We start from the raw sequence: 18,925 nt of genomic DNA on the forward strand, positions 1-18,925 counted from the left end.
GATTGGAGCATAGAACAGACTGACTTCTCAGCATCCTCAAGCTCCCTATGCACTTCTGCCTTGGGTTCTTTGAATGGACTTTTTTAAACTAATTGCTCTTCAATAAATGTATCAATTTGATCTTGGCTTCCCTTACAAGCATTGGTCTCCAGATACTTTGGGTTTTGGAAGATGTTTGCAGTACTGTGGACTGTCTGAAGCTGATAGAAGCTGTGGATTTGAAAGTAGACACTTCTGATTTAATGCAACTTGTATATCCATGCAGTGATTAAAAGCAGAATAAGTAGCTTTCTTCTTTTATATTGGATCTTCAGCCTCCAGAAGTAGGGGATGTGAAACTACCTTCTTCCACTCCTATTCACCCTGCTTTGGATTTACTGCTTATAGGAGCACTGACCTTAAAGACAAGACATTACTTTGATGCTTAGGTGATTCTTGCTGCTCTGGTCGTCTTGGACTGCATCAAGGCTACAAAAGATAAATTTATCAACATGAAGGGTTTAACCTGCCTACCTAAGTCTGGGTGTATTTAGTAATAAAGGGTATTCTGCATCTTCAAGACTGTTGAAGTACTGAGCACATTGGACTGTCTGAAGTCTGCAGAACCAGGAGATCTAAAAGCAGGTGACTCCAATTCATTTCAGCTTGGAAGCAAAGAGTGTGCAGAAGCAGACTGATCTTTAAAGTAAGTATTTTGCTTTATTTAAGACTGATCATGTTGGGATCATTTAGGCAAGGAGTCAGATTTCATATTAAATTAATCTGGGTATAACAAATTCAGTTTGAAATTATTCTGAGTTTACTGACAGTTTAGACTATCTATCTATCTATCTATCTATCTATCTATCTATCTATCTATCTATCTATCTATCTATCTATCTATCTATCTATCTATCTATCTATCTATCTATCTATCTATCTATCTATCTATCACTTTACAGTATCTATCTATCTATCTATCTATCTATCTATCTATCTATCTATCTATCTATCTATCTATCTATCTATCTATCTATCTATCTATCTATCTATCTATCTATCTATCTATCTATCTATCTATCTATCTATCTATCTATCTATCTATCTATCTATCACTTTACAGTATCTATCTATCTATCTATCTATCTATCTATCTATCTATCTATCTATCTATCTATCTATCTATCTATCTATCTATCTATCTATCTATCTATCTATCTATCTATCTATCTAATCTATCCATCCATCCATCCATCCATCCATCCATCCATCCATCCATCCATCCATCCATCCATCCATCCATCCATCCATCCATCCATCCATCCATCCATCCATCTATCTATCTATCTATCTATCTATCTATCTATCTATCTATCTATCTATCTATCTATCTATCTATCTATCTATCTATCTATCTATCTATTAAAAAGTGGTATTGAACCCAAAAAAAACAAAACAATATACAGGCGGTCCCCGGGTTACAAACAAGCTAAGAACTGTAGGTTTGTTCTTAAGTCGGATTTGTTTGTAAGTCAGAACAGGTACATTTTTTAAGTGTAGCTCCAGCCCAAAAGAATATTTTTTAAGTTTTTTGGATAGCATAAGGAAGGGTAACACCCCTATACCATTTTATTTTGCTGTCTGAACCCCCGTTCAGCAGATTTCACCTCACTTTCTGTCCCTATGACAATTGGATTTTGAAAATTTTGGGTTGTTGTGGAAACAAGGATTAGTGAAAAAGAATTAGTGGAGACCCCTTTTCCCCATGAGAACTCTTACAGGAGTGAATTTCCCTTCCTAAGGCTAGATTTCACCTCGCTTCCTGCCTGTACCCCTCCGCTTGTAAGTAGGAGTCGTTTGTAAGTTGGATGTTTGTAACCCGGGGACTGCCTGTATATAGTGTTGTTATTATACAGGATGTATATAGTGCCAACAGCATGCACAGCACTTTACAACATGAGAGCAGACAGTACAGTTTCAATACAATTCAATACAGGAGGAATCAGAGGGCTCTGCTCATTAGTGCTCACAATCTAAGAGGGATGGTGAAATGATACAAAAAGGTAATAACTGTGGGAGATGTGCTGTGGGGGAAAATAAAAGTACAGTTGTTAGGTGGAGGCAGGATAGAATTCTCTAAAGAGTAGGGTTTTCAGAGTGGAAAGATAGTCAGACAGATTGGAGTAGGGAGTTCCAGAGGATGGGAAAGGTTCCGGAGAAGTCCTGGAGCCAACCATGGGAGGAGGTGGCAAGGGAACTAGAGAGCAGGAGGTCTTGGGAGGAATGAAGAAAACGATTTGGTTGGTATTATCAGACAAGATTAGTAATGTAGTCAGGGGGCAAAGTTGTGGATGGCTTTGTAACTTGTTGTTAGTACTTTGAATTTAATTAGTTAGGTGGGAGGAAGCCAATGCAGGGATTGGCACAGAGGGGGAGCAGACACTGAGTGGTTTGTAAGGTGGATAAGTCTGGCAGCAGCATTCATGATGGACTAAAGAGGGGATAGCCTATGTAAAGGTAAGCCAATGAGGAGGAAGTTGTAGTAGACGAGGCGAGATGTAACCAGGGAGTGAATTAGATAAGCTTTGTTGTGTGATTGGTTAGAAAGGGGCGTATTTTGGAAATGTTGCGAAGGTTGAGTTGGCAAGCTATGGACAGTGATTGGACGTGGGGCCAAAAGGAGAGTTCAGAGTCCAGGATTACACCTAGTACCCTGGCATGCAGAGACGGGCTGATAGTTGTGCCACTGATCTTGACAGAGATGTCAGGGGAGGAGGCACGTGGGGGAGGAAATATTATGAGCTCGGTTTTGGATAGACCGAGTTTGAGAAAGTGGTGTGACATCCAGACTGATATGTCTGTTAGTGAATTAGTGATATGTTAGGAGACTGACGGTATGAAATGAGGGGTAGAGTGATAGATTTGGGTGTCATCAGCATAGATATATTGCATCTTAGATTTGAGGGCTTCATTAGCCTCCATTTTAAGGATTTTCTTCTTTATTTTCACTTGGTGATCTGGCCAGTAAGTCTGTTATTTTTCAACTTTAGCAGAGCAAGCTGTCCAGCAAAAGTGACAGTTAGGGGGTTGAGGCAAACCAGTTATCACTGGCAGGAGTGCTGGCAATGGTCAGCTTTTATTCATTTATTTAAAACCTTTATTCCAATAGGAAAAAAGGAGTGTTAGCTGGAGTTTGGCTTTAATTTGCTAGCAAAGTCCATCTAAGTCTTCTAGTCTATCTAACACTACCCTCTTCTCAGATTGTCAATGCTGCTGTCCAAGGGTATTTCCATTTATTCTCAGGAATGGTATTACTGACCAGATTACCAGGTAAAATTAAACAAAAAAGCCTAAAAAAAAGAAAACGAATACAGCCATCACATTTAGGAATATGGCACATTTTTGTTTATAATGCTGCTTTAAATTGAAAATTACTTTGCTATCTGCATTTACTCTTTAGACTTATGATATCTTCTCTGGCTTTTTGACAGTTGCTGAATCCCACTGAGGAGCCTGAGTTCCATATCATGGCATGGGGGTCAGATGTAACCTCACCTCGTGTTCTTTAGTAACCATCATGCAGGAGGCAGAGCAGAGCGATCTTCTGGGGATGTTTCCATTCTTCTTTGAGGAGAAGCAGCTTAACAGGACCAATGAGACCCTACAGGACCTCCTGAGGGGTTTCAACTTTGAGAAATCAGACAAAGTAGGAGACAGCTCCGCCATAGTAAGGATTATGATCTCCATAGTGTACTCTGTGGTTTGTGCCCTGGGACTGGTGGGCAATGTGCTGGTACTGTACCTCATGAAGATGAAACAAGGCTGGAAAAAGTCCTCCATCAACCTGTTTGTGACAAGCCTAGCAGTGACAGATTTCCAGTTTGTGCTGACGCTACCTTTCTGGGCTGTAGAGAATGCTTTGGATTTTAGCTGGCTCTTTGGCAAAGCCATGTGTAAAATAGTGTCCTATGTTACTGCCATGAACATGTATGCTAGTGTCTTTTTCCTCACCGCCATGAGTGTGGCCAGATACTACTCAGTGGCTTCTGCCCTTAAGTCTAAACGAAGACCTATAGGCTGCTCTGCCAAGTGGGTAAGTGTCCTTATCTGGGTTTCTGCCATTGTAGCATCTTTGCCGCACGCTATCTTCTCCACCACAGCCACTGTCTCCAGTGAGGTCCTCTGTTTGGTCAAGTTTCCAGTTAACCATGGTAATGCCCAGTTTTGGCTTGGACTCTATCATGCTCAGAAGGTTCTGCTGGGATTTGTCATTCCCTTATTCATCATCACCATTTGTTACCTTCTCTTGGTTCGTTTCATCACTGATAGAAACGTGAGCACCTCGAGCACCAAGAGGAGGTCCAAAGTCACTAAATCTGTGACTATTGTTGTACTGTCCTTCTTCTTGTGTTGGCTTCCAAACCAAGCCTTGACGACCTGGGGGATCCTTATCAAGCTGAATGTAGTGCAATTTAGCTATGAGTACTTTACCACTCAGGCTTATATTTTTCCCATCACTGTCTGCTTGGCTCACTCAAACAGTTGCCTAAATCCCATCCTATATTGCTTAATGCGCAGAGAGTTCCGCAAAGCATTAAAGAACCTCTTTTGGAGGATGACCTCCCCTTCTCTGACTAACATGCGACCATTCACAGCCACCACCAAACCAGAGCAAGATGAGCAGGGACATGGCATGGTCCCCCTCAATCCTGTAGAGCCTGATGTCATCTGTTACCCTCCTGGAGCTGTCATCTACAATGGCAGGTATGATCTTCTGCCCAACAGTTCAACTGAACAGCGGTACTGACTATGAGCGTCAGCTCTGCCAAACTCCCAAGGAGGTCGATCCATAAGGGCTGCTGCTCAACGTTCTGTCCTTGTACTGTAGCTGACAATGTACAGTGTATGTAAGATATCTGAGAATTTATTATAGAACCTATCATTTATATATTTAATATTATTTAAGAGAATTGTTTTATGAATATACATTTATATGAAATGTAGATATACTATGTTTATACATACATATTATGGACATGGAATTAAAACATAATCTTTTATATGGTTTTTGGCTATATAAACTTACAGCAAAAAAAAGTTGTACAATTAAAGGGTTAGTCTACTCAGTACTGATATTTTAGTTTTTTGTCCATGTAGGTAGGCTTGGCTATCTTCCAAATTTGTAAATTTTCCAGGGACCTCTGCCACAGCCACATAATCTTCATTCATGCTACATTTTGGAGGACATAATGTGGGTCTGCCATGCATGGCTTCTTAAAGGGAGCTAGGATACAAGTACAGTTGCCAACTTTTGTTGGTTGCAACACTGGAGCCATCAACTTATCCTTGCTTTAACTACTAAGTGAGCCAATAACCTAGAACAAGTGAGAGTCACCCAAGCAAGAACTCCTAAAGTGGACTCCTAAAGTGGACATATCATGAGATATATTTGTTTTCATGTTAAGTGCAGGCAGGTTAAATAATGTGCACATCTGACCTTACAGGTATATATTACCTCTCACAGAAATCATAGAACTCTTCTTGGAAATGCCAATTTGATTTTCCTCTCAGAAGGACAACACCATATCTCTCCAGGCATTATTCAGGATCAATATCTACTTCCTGGGCTGAGATACTAGCTGAAAGATGACATGATTATGTAGATCCTGTTCAGTGCAGTGTTTATAAATATCTGACACAAATCAACCCCTGCTGCATCCTTCCCCTTTGTGACTTACCATAAAGTTACCAAAGTTTCAATCTGAGAGACTGAGAAAGTGCCTCTCCTACCTAAAGCAGACTGATAATAGCATCCTTGACAAAGTTACTTTCCTGGAGCATAATGTTAATGATAAAAGATATAGCCTCTTTCATAAAATTATACTATAAACGATGTCAGGTTTGCAAAATTACCAAACGATCTTCTTGAACCTGAAAACTTGTTCTAAGTCATCAACTCCTTGGTATTTGGTACCAGGGCTGCTAATAGAAATCAGGAGGCTCCATACAGCCTACCTGACAGGGCCCCCCTCCTACGAAAATATCACATTTTTCGATTTTTACTAAAATGCTATGCCTTGCAGCCATGGCAGAAATTATACCCCCATTGAACATGACCCATTCAAGTGAATATTAGCTAGAAGGCAATATCTGCACCCCACAGTGAGCAATTGGTACCCCCTGCTTACCATCCTGAAAAAACCCACCTGTGTGCCCTAAGCAGCTGCCGACGGGAGAAGAGCAGAGGGAAAATGGCAGAACTGCAGGGGAAAAGGCACACTGGGGTCCCAGACAGTAGGGGGAAGGGGGCACAGATACTAGAACCAACTCCCCTGCAATGCAGCCCGAGGAAAAAAGAAAAGTGGAAGCTGGCAGCACTGCAAAATAGTCAAAAGTATCAGCAATGTATCAATACTGCTGGCCCTCCTGTTTGACAGGTGCCCGGGCCCCCTTTTTGAAATGAGGAGGCCTGGGCCCAGTACAGGAGGGCTGGCTGTACTGCCTAATCAGCGGCCCTGTTTGGTACACCTAGGGAATATTCTTTGTCTGGCAAAAGACCAAGGTTTAGTTCCCAACTATGTATGTTGGGAATTTAGGCAAAATTGCATGCTTTCTGAACACACAGAAACACTGCCATTTAGCAGATGCAAGGGGTGTATCTAATTGTTAATGGCACCCCCAAGCATTTGCAAATGCACGCGCCAAAACAAATGGTGCTGCAGCACCATGCAGTTTGGTGTGGCACATTTTTAGAAAAGAGTCAGGGACTTCTTTTCTGCAATTCTCACAAATAGGGCAGCCTATTGAAATTAAATGTGTTGCCCTACACGTGATGTGCAGGAATGCGTGAAAAATGCATAAAAACACGCCCACGCTTGGTCACATCTGTAGGCGCAAACCAAGCCTGACTGAACAAAGCATTATTTTGAACAATATTTTTTAGTGAATGAAGCCAATTACCTAGTTTAGCAAGTAAAAGGAAAACAGGCACCTTCAATAGCAAAATCTTATACCATTACCCTGACATGTCCCCTTTAAGGACTGAGCAGAGTAGGGCGTGTAGAGGGTAATATTTACTATTGGAGTTCCCAAGCAATTCAGATGCCAGATGGTCGTACAAGCCATCACCATCTGCGGAAAACTGAAGCATCGGTCGGGATTGGACTAACCCTTTAACTAAGCATTTTATTAATTCTTATGACACATGACACTCAATTTACAAAGCTAACACACCAAGATAAGCATACTGACTTTCAAAAAAAAAAAAATACGGTTATTTTCGGTCAACGCCAATTAGATTTGAAAATTACAGTCCCATGCCTAAAAAAAAAAAAAAAAAGTTCTTCTTGTGTTAAAGCTTTGTGAATTGAGTCTTTGATCACAATTAGAATATAATGTGAAAATGCACATTTGTTACTGAGCTAAGATTACTGTGGTTTTTTTTTTAAGTTACTAATGTAATTTCGTCATTAGTGCCACAATTGTTTAAAATGATGAACCTAAGAGAGGATCTATACAGCAAAAATGTACAGCAGCAGTAAACAAGGTTGCTGTGTTCACCATCTACCAGTGTATGATTACATCAGTTTACTGTACAGTGACACTTACATACACGTACATTAAATAGGCATTGTCTGGCTGCTTTAGTAGAGGAAAAGAACAGTACAGAAATGTATACGATTCTCCCTGCTCTAAATTGATACAAGGTGAAATCGGGGTGTTAAGGGTTACTGAACCTCATCGCTCTTGTACTGCCTTATGGAGGAGGCTGAGACCTTCAGATGAGCAAGTGCAAACAATCATTTTATGTGCCATCTGCCTGCATTGTAACTTTTACGACCGCATGGCCATACAACAACCATTTAATGGGACGCTCTCAACTGTTATGGAAGTAACTGCAATGTGTTTTCCTGTTATTTTCTAGTGGTTTTCATTTTTAAATAAAGAAAAAATATTTTGTTTAATAAATGGAATGCTGTAATAAAAGATAGTTTTCATTTTTGTAGGATACTTTTGAACCTTTTTAAAGCTATACCTGTGTCATGTATGCAACCAATGTAAAAGAAATATGATTTTCATGCTGCACTTTTCATAAGTAACGAAACATAAATGATGTTTTTGTCCATCTGGCAACAAATTTGGGAATTTGGAATGCTGCTTAGTGCCCAGGACCTGCTACAGGTCCAAGTGACCTATTCTTGGGCACAGAAGGTCCTATAGTAGAATTCTGGGATATGTCTAACTAATTTTAACAACCTCCAGCCCAGTCTAATTCTGACATTTTTCTTATTTTTTCTCATAAAAATCTTCATTTTTTTGTTAAAAAATGACTAAGAACCCCCAAACATTAACCACTTTACCACCGGAGGATTTTGCTGTCTTACGTCTGGGCCACTTTTTGCAATTCGGCACTGTGTGATTTTAACTGACAATTGCGCGGTCATGCGACGCCGTACCCAAACGAAATTTACGTCCTTTTTTTCCCATAAACAGAGCTTTCTTTTGGTGGTATTTGATCACCTGTGCGATTTTTACTTTTTGCGCTATAAACAAAAAAAGGCGTAAATTTTGAAAAAATAACAATATTTTTCACATTTTTTTATATGAAATCCCCAACCCCCCCAAAAATGTAAAAATCTAAATTTTTTTACATTTTTGGCCAATTTGTTTTCTGCTACCTATGTTTGGTAAAAAAAAATCACAATAAGAGTATTTTGATTGGTTTGCGCAAAAGTTATTGCGTTTACTAACTAAGGGAAAGATTTCTGTCATTTTTGGTGTTTTTTTTTTTAACGAGTAATGGCGGCGATCTGCGATTTTTTTTGCGGGACTGCGACATTGCGGTGGACAGATCGGACCCTTAACTGACATTTTTGACACTTTTGGGGGTACCAGTGACATTACTACAGTAATCAGTGCTATAAATATGCACTGTTACTGTAAAAATTACACTGGCAGGGAAGGGGTTAAATTTATTGGAGAGGGAGGGGTTAATGTATGCCTGGTGCTTACTAACGTGTGTGGGGGGAGGTGACTGAGTGACACAGGGACAGATCGCATGTTCAGCTATGCTGAACCCTGCAGTCTGTCACTGTCTGTCTCTTAGGAGATCCGCCCGCTTTGTTTACACAAGCGGGCGGATCTCAAAACTCGATTCCCCGACGATCGGGGAAGAGCAGCGGCGATCGCCGCTGCTCCTCCCCTGGCCCGACTCCCGCTGTGACTAAATACGGCGGGAGCGAGCCTCCGGAGGCGCGCGAGCGCCGCCCACAAGGGGAGGAGTCCAGCGACGTAAGTCTACGTCGCTGGACGGGAACGAGCCACTGTGCCGCAGTAGAGGCACAGTGAGCGGGGGTAAAGTGGTTAATAGAAGAATGAAATCTGATATATGATAGAAACATACAGTATATCACACAAATTTCAGTAGCGCAGGGATGGTGGAACACACCTCACCACCACATAGGTATTGATAAGCATATAAAGAACATGAACCAACGGCCTTCCAGCAATACAAGGAGGCAAATAAGAAGTGTAAACACAAAATCAAGATGGCTAAAATCAACTTTGAGAGACAAATAGCGGAGGATAGTAAAAAAAACCCAAAGAAATTCTTTAAATATATCAACAGCAAAAAAACTAGGGCAGAGCATATTGCACACATAATTAACGATGATGGGAGGATGGTTACAGAGGACACTGAAAAAGCAACCGTGCTGAATGCTTTTTTCTCGTCAGTCTTTACGCAGGAAAAGGAGGGGTACACTGACCATGACTGTATGGTTAGTAGTAATACACAGGACTTGCCTCTATGGCTAACAGAGGGTGAAATCAGGGAAAGACTGGATAAACTTAACACAAACAAATCACCAGGCCCGGATGGCGTACATCCGAGAGTACTCAAGGAACTCAGTATGGTTATATCTAGACCACTGTTCCTGATCTTTGCTGACAGTATTAGGGCAGGAGATGTACCAGGGGATTGGAGGAAAGCTAACGTGATTCCGATATTCAAAAAGGGCCAGAGACATATCCCGGGAAATTATAGGCCTGTCAGCTTGACATCAATAATTTGTAAACTTTTGGAGGGGATGATAAGGGACTATATTGTAGAATATGCTAAAGACAACAACATCATCAGTAGTAACCAGCACGGGTTTACAAATGGGCATTCTTGTCAAACCAATCTCTTAGCATTCTACGAGGAGGTGAGCTGTGAGCTAGATAGGGGCAGACCAGTGGATGTGGTGTACTTGGATTTCGCTAAGGCGTTTGATACAGTTCCCCACAAGCGCTTAATTTATAAAATAAGGTCTGCAGGTATCGACAGCAGGGTTTGCTCTTGGATACGGAACTGGCTAAAAGGCCATGTCCAAAGGGTGGTAATAAACAGCGCATACTCAGACTGGTCTGAGGTGGTAAACGGGGTCCCCCAAGGCTCAGTCTTGGGACCAACCTTGTTCAATTTATTCATAAACAGCATTGAGGACGGGATCAGTAGTTCGTTATCAGTTTTTGCAGATGACACAAAATTGGCCAGGGCAATAACTACACAGCATGAAGCAGATATCCTACAGAATGACCTGGACAAAATAACGGAGTGGGCAACGACATGGCAAATGAGGTTTAACGTGGAGAAGTGTAAGGTTTTGCACTTGGGGATTAAAAACATAAAAACACAATACACGTTAGGAGGGGAACCCTTGAGGGAATCAAAAATGGAGAAAGATCTGGGAGTCTTGGTTGATGATAGATTAGGCAACAGCATGCAATGTCAAGCGGCAGCTTCCAAAGCCAACAGAATATTAGCATGCATAAAGAAAGGGATGTATTCCAGAGATAAGACTATAATCCTTCCACTTTATAAAATTCTGGTCCGACCGCATCTGGAGTATTCTGTCCAGTTCTGGTCGCCAGTCCTCAGGAGGGATGTGTTGGAGCTGGAGAAAGTCCAGAGAAGGGCAACTAAACTGATTAGGGGGTTGGAGGACCTTAACTATGAAGAGCGGCTGCAATCGCTCGATTTATTCTCCCTGGAGAAGAGACGTCTGAGAGGGGAAATGATAGCAATTTATAAATATCTTAATGGGGATCTCAGCTTAGAAAAAAAGCTGTTCATTCTAAGGAATTGCATGAGGACTCGAGGACATACAATGCGATTAGAGGAGAAGCGTTTTAACCTCAGGCAACGTGGGGGGTTCTTTACTGTTAGGGCTACAAGATTGTGGAATTGTCTACCACAAGAGGTGGTTTCTGCGGGTAGTATGGTGACTTTCAAAAGACTCTTAGACTTGCATCTCAAGGATCAGGAGATTAAAGGCTATGTTAGATGATTACAGTCACACACACCTACACAGGTTGAACTGGATGGACTATTGTCTTTATTCAACCTCACCTACTATGTAACTATATGTAACTATGTAACTATGTAACCTACATGTAACCATTTAAGATGACTAAAAATTAAAAAAATCATCCACAAAGAGTCCATATAGAGTCCATATGCTTAAACATAAACATATATGTGCACTTAATCCAAGGAGTATTTGATGGATGTGATATTAGGGGGATCAGCCCACTCTCCACTATCACCGTGTCGGGGAAATGCCTGAATTGAAAACTCACCAGCTAGAACTGCTTAAACACTCTCGTAGTTAAGCTTAGGGGGCATAAATTGCAGCGATCACACCAGCATCACACCTCCACTTCATAGAGACAGGACTGCATCTCTCTGGTACATGTGGAAAATAAAATAGCCTCCACTAGTGCAATTACGTTTGCAACTTGCTTTATTAAGACATGGTTATACACATTGTACTTACTTGTAAGTAGTGGTTAACATGCACATAAAGACAACTCTGAAGATGAGCACCCTTCGGACACTAACTTCCTTGCTCCACGCCACGGTAAAACGTTCCTCCGGATGTTCATCCACCACTCTGATAGTAACTATGGACGCCGTCTGGTCACGCCCCAAACATTGTATTTTTTTTATATCAAGGAGTGAAAACTGCGCTATTTTCATAAAATGTAAACTACTAAAGCAGCAACTCTCCTGTGAGATACACACAGCACCAAATTCATTCCATTATAGAGTTGCACTAAAACCAAAAAGGGAAATAAGTGAAATACGGTAAAAATTTTAAAGAAAAGACAAAATGTGATGAACCAAAGTCCTTCAAAAATGGATACACCATCGTCACCAGAAAGGGTACATGATCCCTTGGGAATGCCTCCACCTTGCAAAGTGCTTGCTTATCAGCTTATGTTGATGATTTACACTACATTAATAAATACCTAAAATGTCATGCTTTAAATCTGCATACACCCCTGAAACAGCGACAAAATACAGTACCAAAAAATCTCCATAAGGGACACTTTAAAAGTCTTTACAGGTTACCAGTTGAGAGTTACACAGGAGATGTGGTGCTAGAATTTTTGCTCTCACTCTGACATTTGCGATGATACCTCACATGTGTGGTGCAATCACTGATTACATATGTGCATGGGACCTACTTATGCGTTTGCATTTGCACATTAGCACAGGTAGATGGGGACACTTTAAAGAAAATCTTTGTTTTAATTTTTATTTACATTTTATTACACTTATGTTACAGTGGGGGAGGTTTACTGAAACTGGAGAGTGCAAAATCTGGTGCAGCTCTGCAAAGAAACCAATCAGCTTCCAGCTGTTTTTTGTTAAAGCTTACCATATATACTTGAGTATAAGCCGACCCGAATATAAGCTGAGGCACCTAATTTTACCACAAAAAAACTGAAAATAAAAAACGTATTGACTCGAGTATAAACCTAGGGTGGGAAATGCAGCAGCTACTTGACCCAACTGGACCACCACAAGACCCAAAACAGGGGCTGCGGGCATGGTGCAGAAGATGCAGAGCTGTGGGCGTGGTACAGGAGATGGAGAGCTGTGGGCGTGGTACAGGAGATGGAGAGCTGTGGGCGTGGTACAGGAGATGGTACAGGCATGATACAGGAGATGGTACAGGCATGGCACAGGAGATGGTACAGGCATGGCACAGATATGGCACAGATGGTACAGGCATGGCACAGATATGGTACAGGCATGGCACAGATGGCACTGATAGTACAGGTGATGCAGTGCTGCGGGCATGGTACAGAAGTCTCACCAACCTTTACCTGCAGTGCTGCGGAGTCTCACTTACCTTTTAAAAATGGCGCTGCCTGGTGCCAACATGTCACTGCACATCCACCGTCTGCCCGGGAATAGCCGAACGTGTATAGGCTTTCCCGAGCGGCGGCCCGCATGCGCGCTGTCGGGGAAAAGGTAAGTGAGACCGTGACTCGAGTATAAGCTGAGGAGGGCTTTTTCAGCATGAAAAAACATGCTGAAAAACTCGGCTTATACTCGAGTATATATGTTAATTGAACAAGCTGAAGTTAGAAGCTGATTGGCTACCATGCAGAACTGCTCCAGATTTTAGTAAATCAAGCCCACTGTATCTTTAATTTATTTTAAATTTTTTTATCCACTTTAGTACTATCATAAGGAATGACCAACAACCATTGTGACATCATAGGCCGTGACAAGCCCTCTCTATGAAGAGATCTGGGGTCTATTAGACCCCATGCCTCTACTCTGACCTCCAAAGCATCTGATTATACCAAGAACAGTTTGACCAGATGCTTTACAAGCTGGTAATTGCTTCTGGGACTGTGCCAGGAGCCACCTGTAATAGTTACTGGGCAGGGGCAGCTGTATAGCCACATGAATCAAAAAATGATATCATGGTCATAGCTGCAAATGCATCCATAATCATGATATCACCGCTCCCGTATATAAACACTATATTGTAGTCTATGGGAATGTTTGACCATTCTTCCAGAAGTGCATTTGTGAGGTCAGGCACTGATGTTGGACGAGATGGCATGGCTCACAGTCTTCGCTCTAATTCATCCCAAAGGTGTTCTATCAGGTTGAGGTTAGGACTCTGTGCAGGCAAGTCAAGTTCCTCCACCCCAAAATCACTCATCCATGTCTTTTTGGACCTTGCTTTGTGCACTGGTCCAGATCATTTGGTGGAGGGGAGATTATGGTGTAGGGTTTTATTTAGGGTTACGCACCACATAGAAATGACACTTAGTGCTCTTAATTGAGACAAAAGCACATTATAGAGGGATATGCTTTGTTCATATTTCATGTCTGAGGTTTACAGCCACTTTAACTTCTCTATTTGCCTCCTGGCCATTTTCACTGAGACAGAAAGTGAAGGGTAATCCAAAATTGTCATTGGAAAAGAAATAGAAGGGAAATCTTCCAATAAGGACACCTGTTCTGGTTACAACTATCTTAGAAGATATTGCCCCCCACTTTGTAGAGATTTCTTCTAATTTGCTGCCGCTGCTGTGGAACAGGTAGTACAGTGTTTCCACTGGGACTTAGCAAAAAAATAAACTGACCGGGGTCTTAATCCTTCCTTACTCTATCCAAAACAAATAAAAAAGATTTGGTTGTGCACTCACTAAACCAGCTTACACTTTTCCCATGCAGGTTAAGAGCCCATTCACACTAGCGCGACTTGTGAGGCAAATTGTGTTGCCCCAGGTAGCTTGACATAACAAATGCAATGTTAATCAATCAGTGCCATCTTAATTGGCACTACTGAAGTTGCTCCGACTTCAGAAAAGGGTCCTGTACTACTTTGAGGCGACCTGTGATCCGACTGTCCCATATACTTCAATGGGAGTTGCCTCCTTATCTTAATTGACACGACTTGTTATCAGTCTTTCCAGGAAGAAAAAAGAGATTAGCCAGGCATTCCCCACAGACAAAGTCGCCTGTCTCTTCAAAGTAGTGCACAAGTCTCTTCCAAGTCTCTTCCAAGTCTCTTCCAAGTCTCTTCCAAGTCTCTTCCAAGTGTCTAAACAAGTCTCTTCAAGTCACAGGGCGACTTTCTGGTAGTGGTAGTGTGAACCAGCTCTTAAACAACAGGTTTAAGTTAAAGACATATAAAGTCAGTAAACATAATAAACAAATCAATTAGTTAATCAAACAAAATAACACATGACAAATCTCTATGTGCAATTTTGAATCAATCTACCCATCTGTATTGCTCAGTACTCCAGGTGTAACACTTCGGGTGATTTATTGATTATTTAAAGCGGAGTTCCAGCCATTTCACTCATCTGTCCAACGGTCCAGCGATGTGGCCGCCCCAAGCCTCGATCCTCTCCCTCTGCGCCGGCATCCCTGCTGTGGGCACCCGGCTGTGACAGTTTGCGGCTTCACAGCCGGGTACCCACTGCGCATGCGCGAGTCGTGCTGCGCGCTGTGATTGGCCGCCAATCTTGTGGGACCTCTGACATGTCCCAGAAGATTGCAGGGAGGGAGGGGGAGAGGAGAACTTCCGCTCAGGGCGCCGCGGCGCTCCGAGCGGAAGTGGGAGCGGGTACCTGTCAAAACTAGGTACCCGCCCCCCCCCCCCAAAAAATGACATGCCAAATGTGGCATGTAAGGGGGGTAGGACCACCTAAAGTGGAAGTTCCACTTTTGGGTGGAACTCCGCTTTAAGATTGCACATGGAGATATGGACTTCTTGTTTCCTGTTTTAATTCATTTGATTTTCACATTTTCTTTTCTTACACATGGTTATTATGTGGGCTTCCTATAATGTTTCTTTGACATTTGTATAACTTTTGTTAAGATGTGCATCACACACCTAAGGTATTAGTGTACACTACATAGTTACATAGTAGCACATTGTTACTATAAATGTACAGTATATACAGTGGGTAAAGAAAAGAATCACCCCCTTTAACCACTCTCGACGCTTTAAGGGTTCTAAAAGATGTGAAGCGGAGGCAGGTATTCGGGTCATGTGACCGCTGTGATTTGCTGTCACAGCGGTCCCATGATCAGAAAGCTTCCGAACGCTAGTATGCATCAGGAGCTTTCAGGTACCCATCCACTCCCGAGCTGGGAGCACGCTTTTAGTCCCGACCTTTAACTGATAGAACACCTTTGGGATGAATTAGAGTGAAGACTACGAGCCAGGCCTTCTCGTCCAACATCAGTGCCTGACCTCACAAATGTGCTTCTGGAAGAATGGTCAAACATTCCCATAGACACTCCTAAACCTTGTGGACAGCCTTCCCAGAAGAGTTGAAGCTGTTATAGCTGCAAAGGGTGAGCAACTCAATATTGAACCCTACTGACTAAGACTGGGATGCCATTAAAGTTCCTGTGCGTGTAAAGGCAGGGTGTCTCAACACTTTTAGTAATATATTGTATGTATATATAGATATATATATATATATCTATATATATATATATATATATATATACAGTAAAACCTTGGATTGTGAGTAACTTGGTCTGCGAGTGTTTTAAAGACGAGCAAAGTTTTTTTTATGGTTTGTAAGTTCCTCCACCCCAAACTCGCTCATCCATGTCTTTATTGACCTTGCTTTGTGCACTGGTGCATAGTCATGTTGGAACAGGAAGGGGCCATCCCCAAACAGTTCCCACGCAGTAGGAGCATGAAATTGTCCAAAATGTCCTGGTATGCTGATGCCTTAAGAGTTACCTTCACTGGAACTAAGGTGCCAAGCCCAACCGTGGAAAAAACACCCAGCACCATAATCCCCCCTCCACCAAATAATTTGGACCAGTGCACAAGGCAAGGTCCATAAAGACATGGATGAGCGAGTTTGGGCTGGAGGAACTTGACTGGCCTGTACAGAGTCCTGACTTCAACCCCATAGAACACCTTTGGGGTGAATTAGAGCACAGACTGCTAGCCAGGCCTTCTCATCCACATCAGTTCCTGACCTCACAAATGCGCTTCTGGAAGAATGGTCAAACATTCCCATAGACACACTCCTAAACCTTGTGGACAGCCTTCCCAGAATAGTTGAAGCTGTTATAGCTGCAAAGGGTGGGACATCTCAATATTGAACACTACAGACCAAGACTGGAGATTCATGTGCGTATAAAGGCCAGCATCTCATAACTTTTGTTAATATAGTGTATATATATATATATATATATATATATATATATACATATATATATATACAGTATCTCACAAAAGTGAGTACAACCCTAACATTTTTGTAAATATTTTATTATATCTTTTCATGTGACAACACTGAAGAAATGACACTTTGCTACAATGTAAAGTAGTGAGTGTACAGCTTGTATAACAGTGTAAATTTGCTGTCCCCTTAAAATAACTCAACACACTGCCATTAATGTCTAAACTGTTGGCAACAAAAGTGAGTACACCCCTTAGTGAAACTACCCAAATTGTGCCCAGTTAGCCATTTTCATGTGACTGGTTAGTGTTACAAGGTCTCAGGTTGGAATAGGGAGTGGGTGTGTTAAATTTGGTGTTATGGATCTCATTCTCTCATACTGGTCACTGGAAGTTCAACGTGGCAGCTCATGGCAAAGGACTCTCTGAGGATCTGAAAAAAATAATTGTTGCTCTACATAAAGATGGCCTAGGCAATCAGAAGATTGCCAAGACCCTGAAACTGAACTGCAGCTCACTGACCAAGACCATACAGCAGTTTAACAGGACAGGTTCCACTCAGAACAGACCTCACCATGGTCGACCAAAGAAGTTGAGTGCACGTGCTCAGCCTCATATCCAGAGGTTGTCTTTGGGAAATAGACGTATGAGTACTGCCAAGTGCTTAGACCATATACCGCACATACGCCTGCATCAAATTGGTCTGCATAGCTGTCGTCCCAGAAGGAATCCTCTTCTAAATATGATGCAAAAGAAAGCCTACGGTTTGCTAAAGACAAGCAGACTAAGGACATGGATTGCTGAAACCATGTCCTGTGGTCTGATGAGGCCAAGATAAACGTATTTGGTTCAGGTGGTGTCAAGCGTGTGTCGCGGCAACCAGGTGAGGAGTATAAAGACAAGTGTGTCCTGCCTACAGTCAAGCATGGTGGTGGGAGTGTCATGGTCTGGGGCTGCATGAGTGCTGCCAGCACTGGGGAGCTACAGTTCATTGCGGGAACCATGAATGTCAACATGTACTGTGACATACTGAAGCAGAGTATGATCCCCTCCCTTCGGAGACTGGGCCGCAGGGCAGTATTTTAACATGATAACGACCGCAAACACACCTCAAAGATGACCACTGCCTTACTTAAGAAGCTGAGGGTAAAGGTGATGGACGGGTCAAGTATGTCTCCAGACCTAAACCCTATTGAGCATCTGTGGGGCATCCTCAAATGGAAGGTGGAGAAGCGCAAGGTCTCTAACATCCACCAGCTTCATGATGTCATCATAGAGGAGTGGAAGAGGACTTCAATGGCAACCTGTGAAGCTCTGGTGAACTCCATGCCCAAGAGGGTTAAGGCAGTGCTGGACTATAATAGTGGCCACACAAAGTATTGACACTTGAGGGCGTACTCACTTTTGTTGCCAGCGGTTTAGACATTATTGGCTGTGTGTTGAGTTATTTTGAGGGGACAGCAAATTTACACTGTTATTCAAGCTACACACTCTCTACTTTACATTGTAGCAAAGTGTCATTTCTTCAGTGTTGTCACATGAAAAGATATAATAAAATATTTACAAAAATGTGAGGGGTGTACTCACTTTTGTGAGATACTGTATATATACATTTATTTTTATTGGTGTGTTATGTTATTGGGTACACACAAGAAATGTATAGCGGGGTTTTCCCAAATTTGACTGCAGAATGAAAAATACACTTTAAGAGATCTATTTGTAAAACATTTGTTGCATGAACCATTCATTCAAGTTAAAAAAACTTCTGTAATTTTTCTAAGAGATTGATGCGTGTGTAGTCAGCTCCATCTAGTGGCCAATATATGTTGGGTATAGTTTTTTTTCATTGAGGTCTTTCAGAAAACAATATTACATTTTGGCTCCTAGATGGAGAAAAAGATACAAACGTCTCTTAGCAAAAATAAGGGACA

The 18,925-nt window shown here is 41.9% G+C and overlaps 1 protein-coding gene across 1 annotated transcript; it reads left to right on the top strand.

Moving 5' to 3' along the window:
• The first annotated feature begins 398 nt into the window (after positions 1-398).
• RXFP3 (relaxin family peptide receptor 3) lies at positions 399-5,039 on the top strand. The gene is made up of 2 exons (XM_082243219.1): positions 399-685; positions 3,471-5,039. Exon 2 carries the CDS (start codon positions 3,512-3,514, stop codon positions 4,784-4,786), a length of 1,275 nt encoding a protein of 424 aa, XP_082099345.1. The 5' UTR covers positions 399-685; positions 3,471-3,511; the 3' UTR covers positions 4,787-5,039.
• The last annotated feature ends 13,886 nt before the right edge of the window (positions 5,040-18,925 follow it).

This window comes from Pelophylax lessonae (genome assembly GCF_965119305.1).
Source record: "Pelophylax lessonae genome assembly, chromosome: 1".
NCBI lineage: Eukaryota > Metazoa > Chordata > Amphibia > Anura > Ranidae > Pelophylax > Pelophylax lessonae.

Coding starts and splice junctions, on each gene's coding strand:
- RXFP3 (XM_082243219.1), top strand. CDS start 3,512: ATGGGGGTCAGATGTAACCTCACCTCGTGTTCTTTAGTAACCATCATG.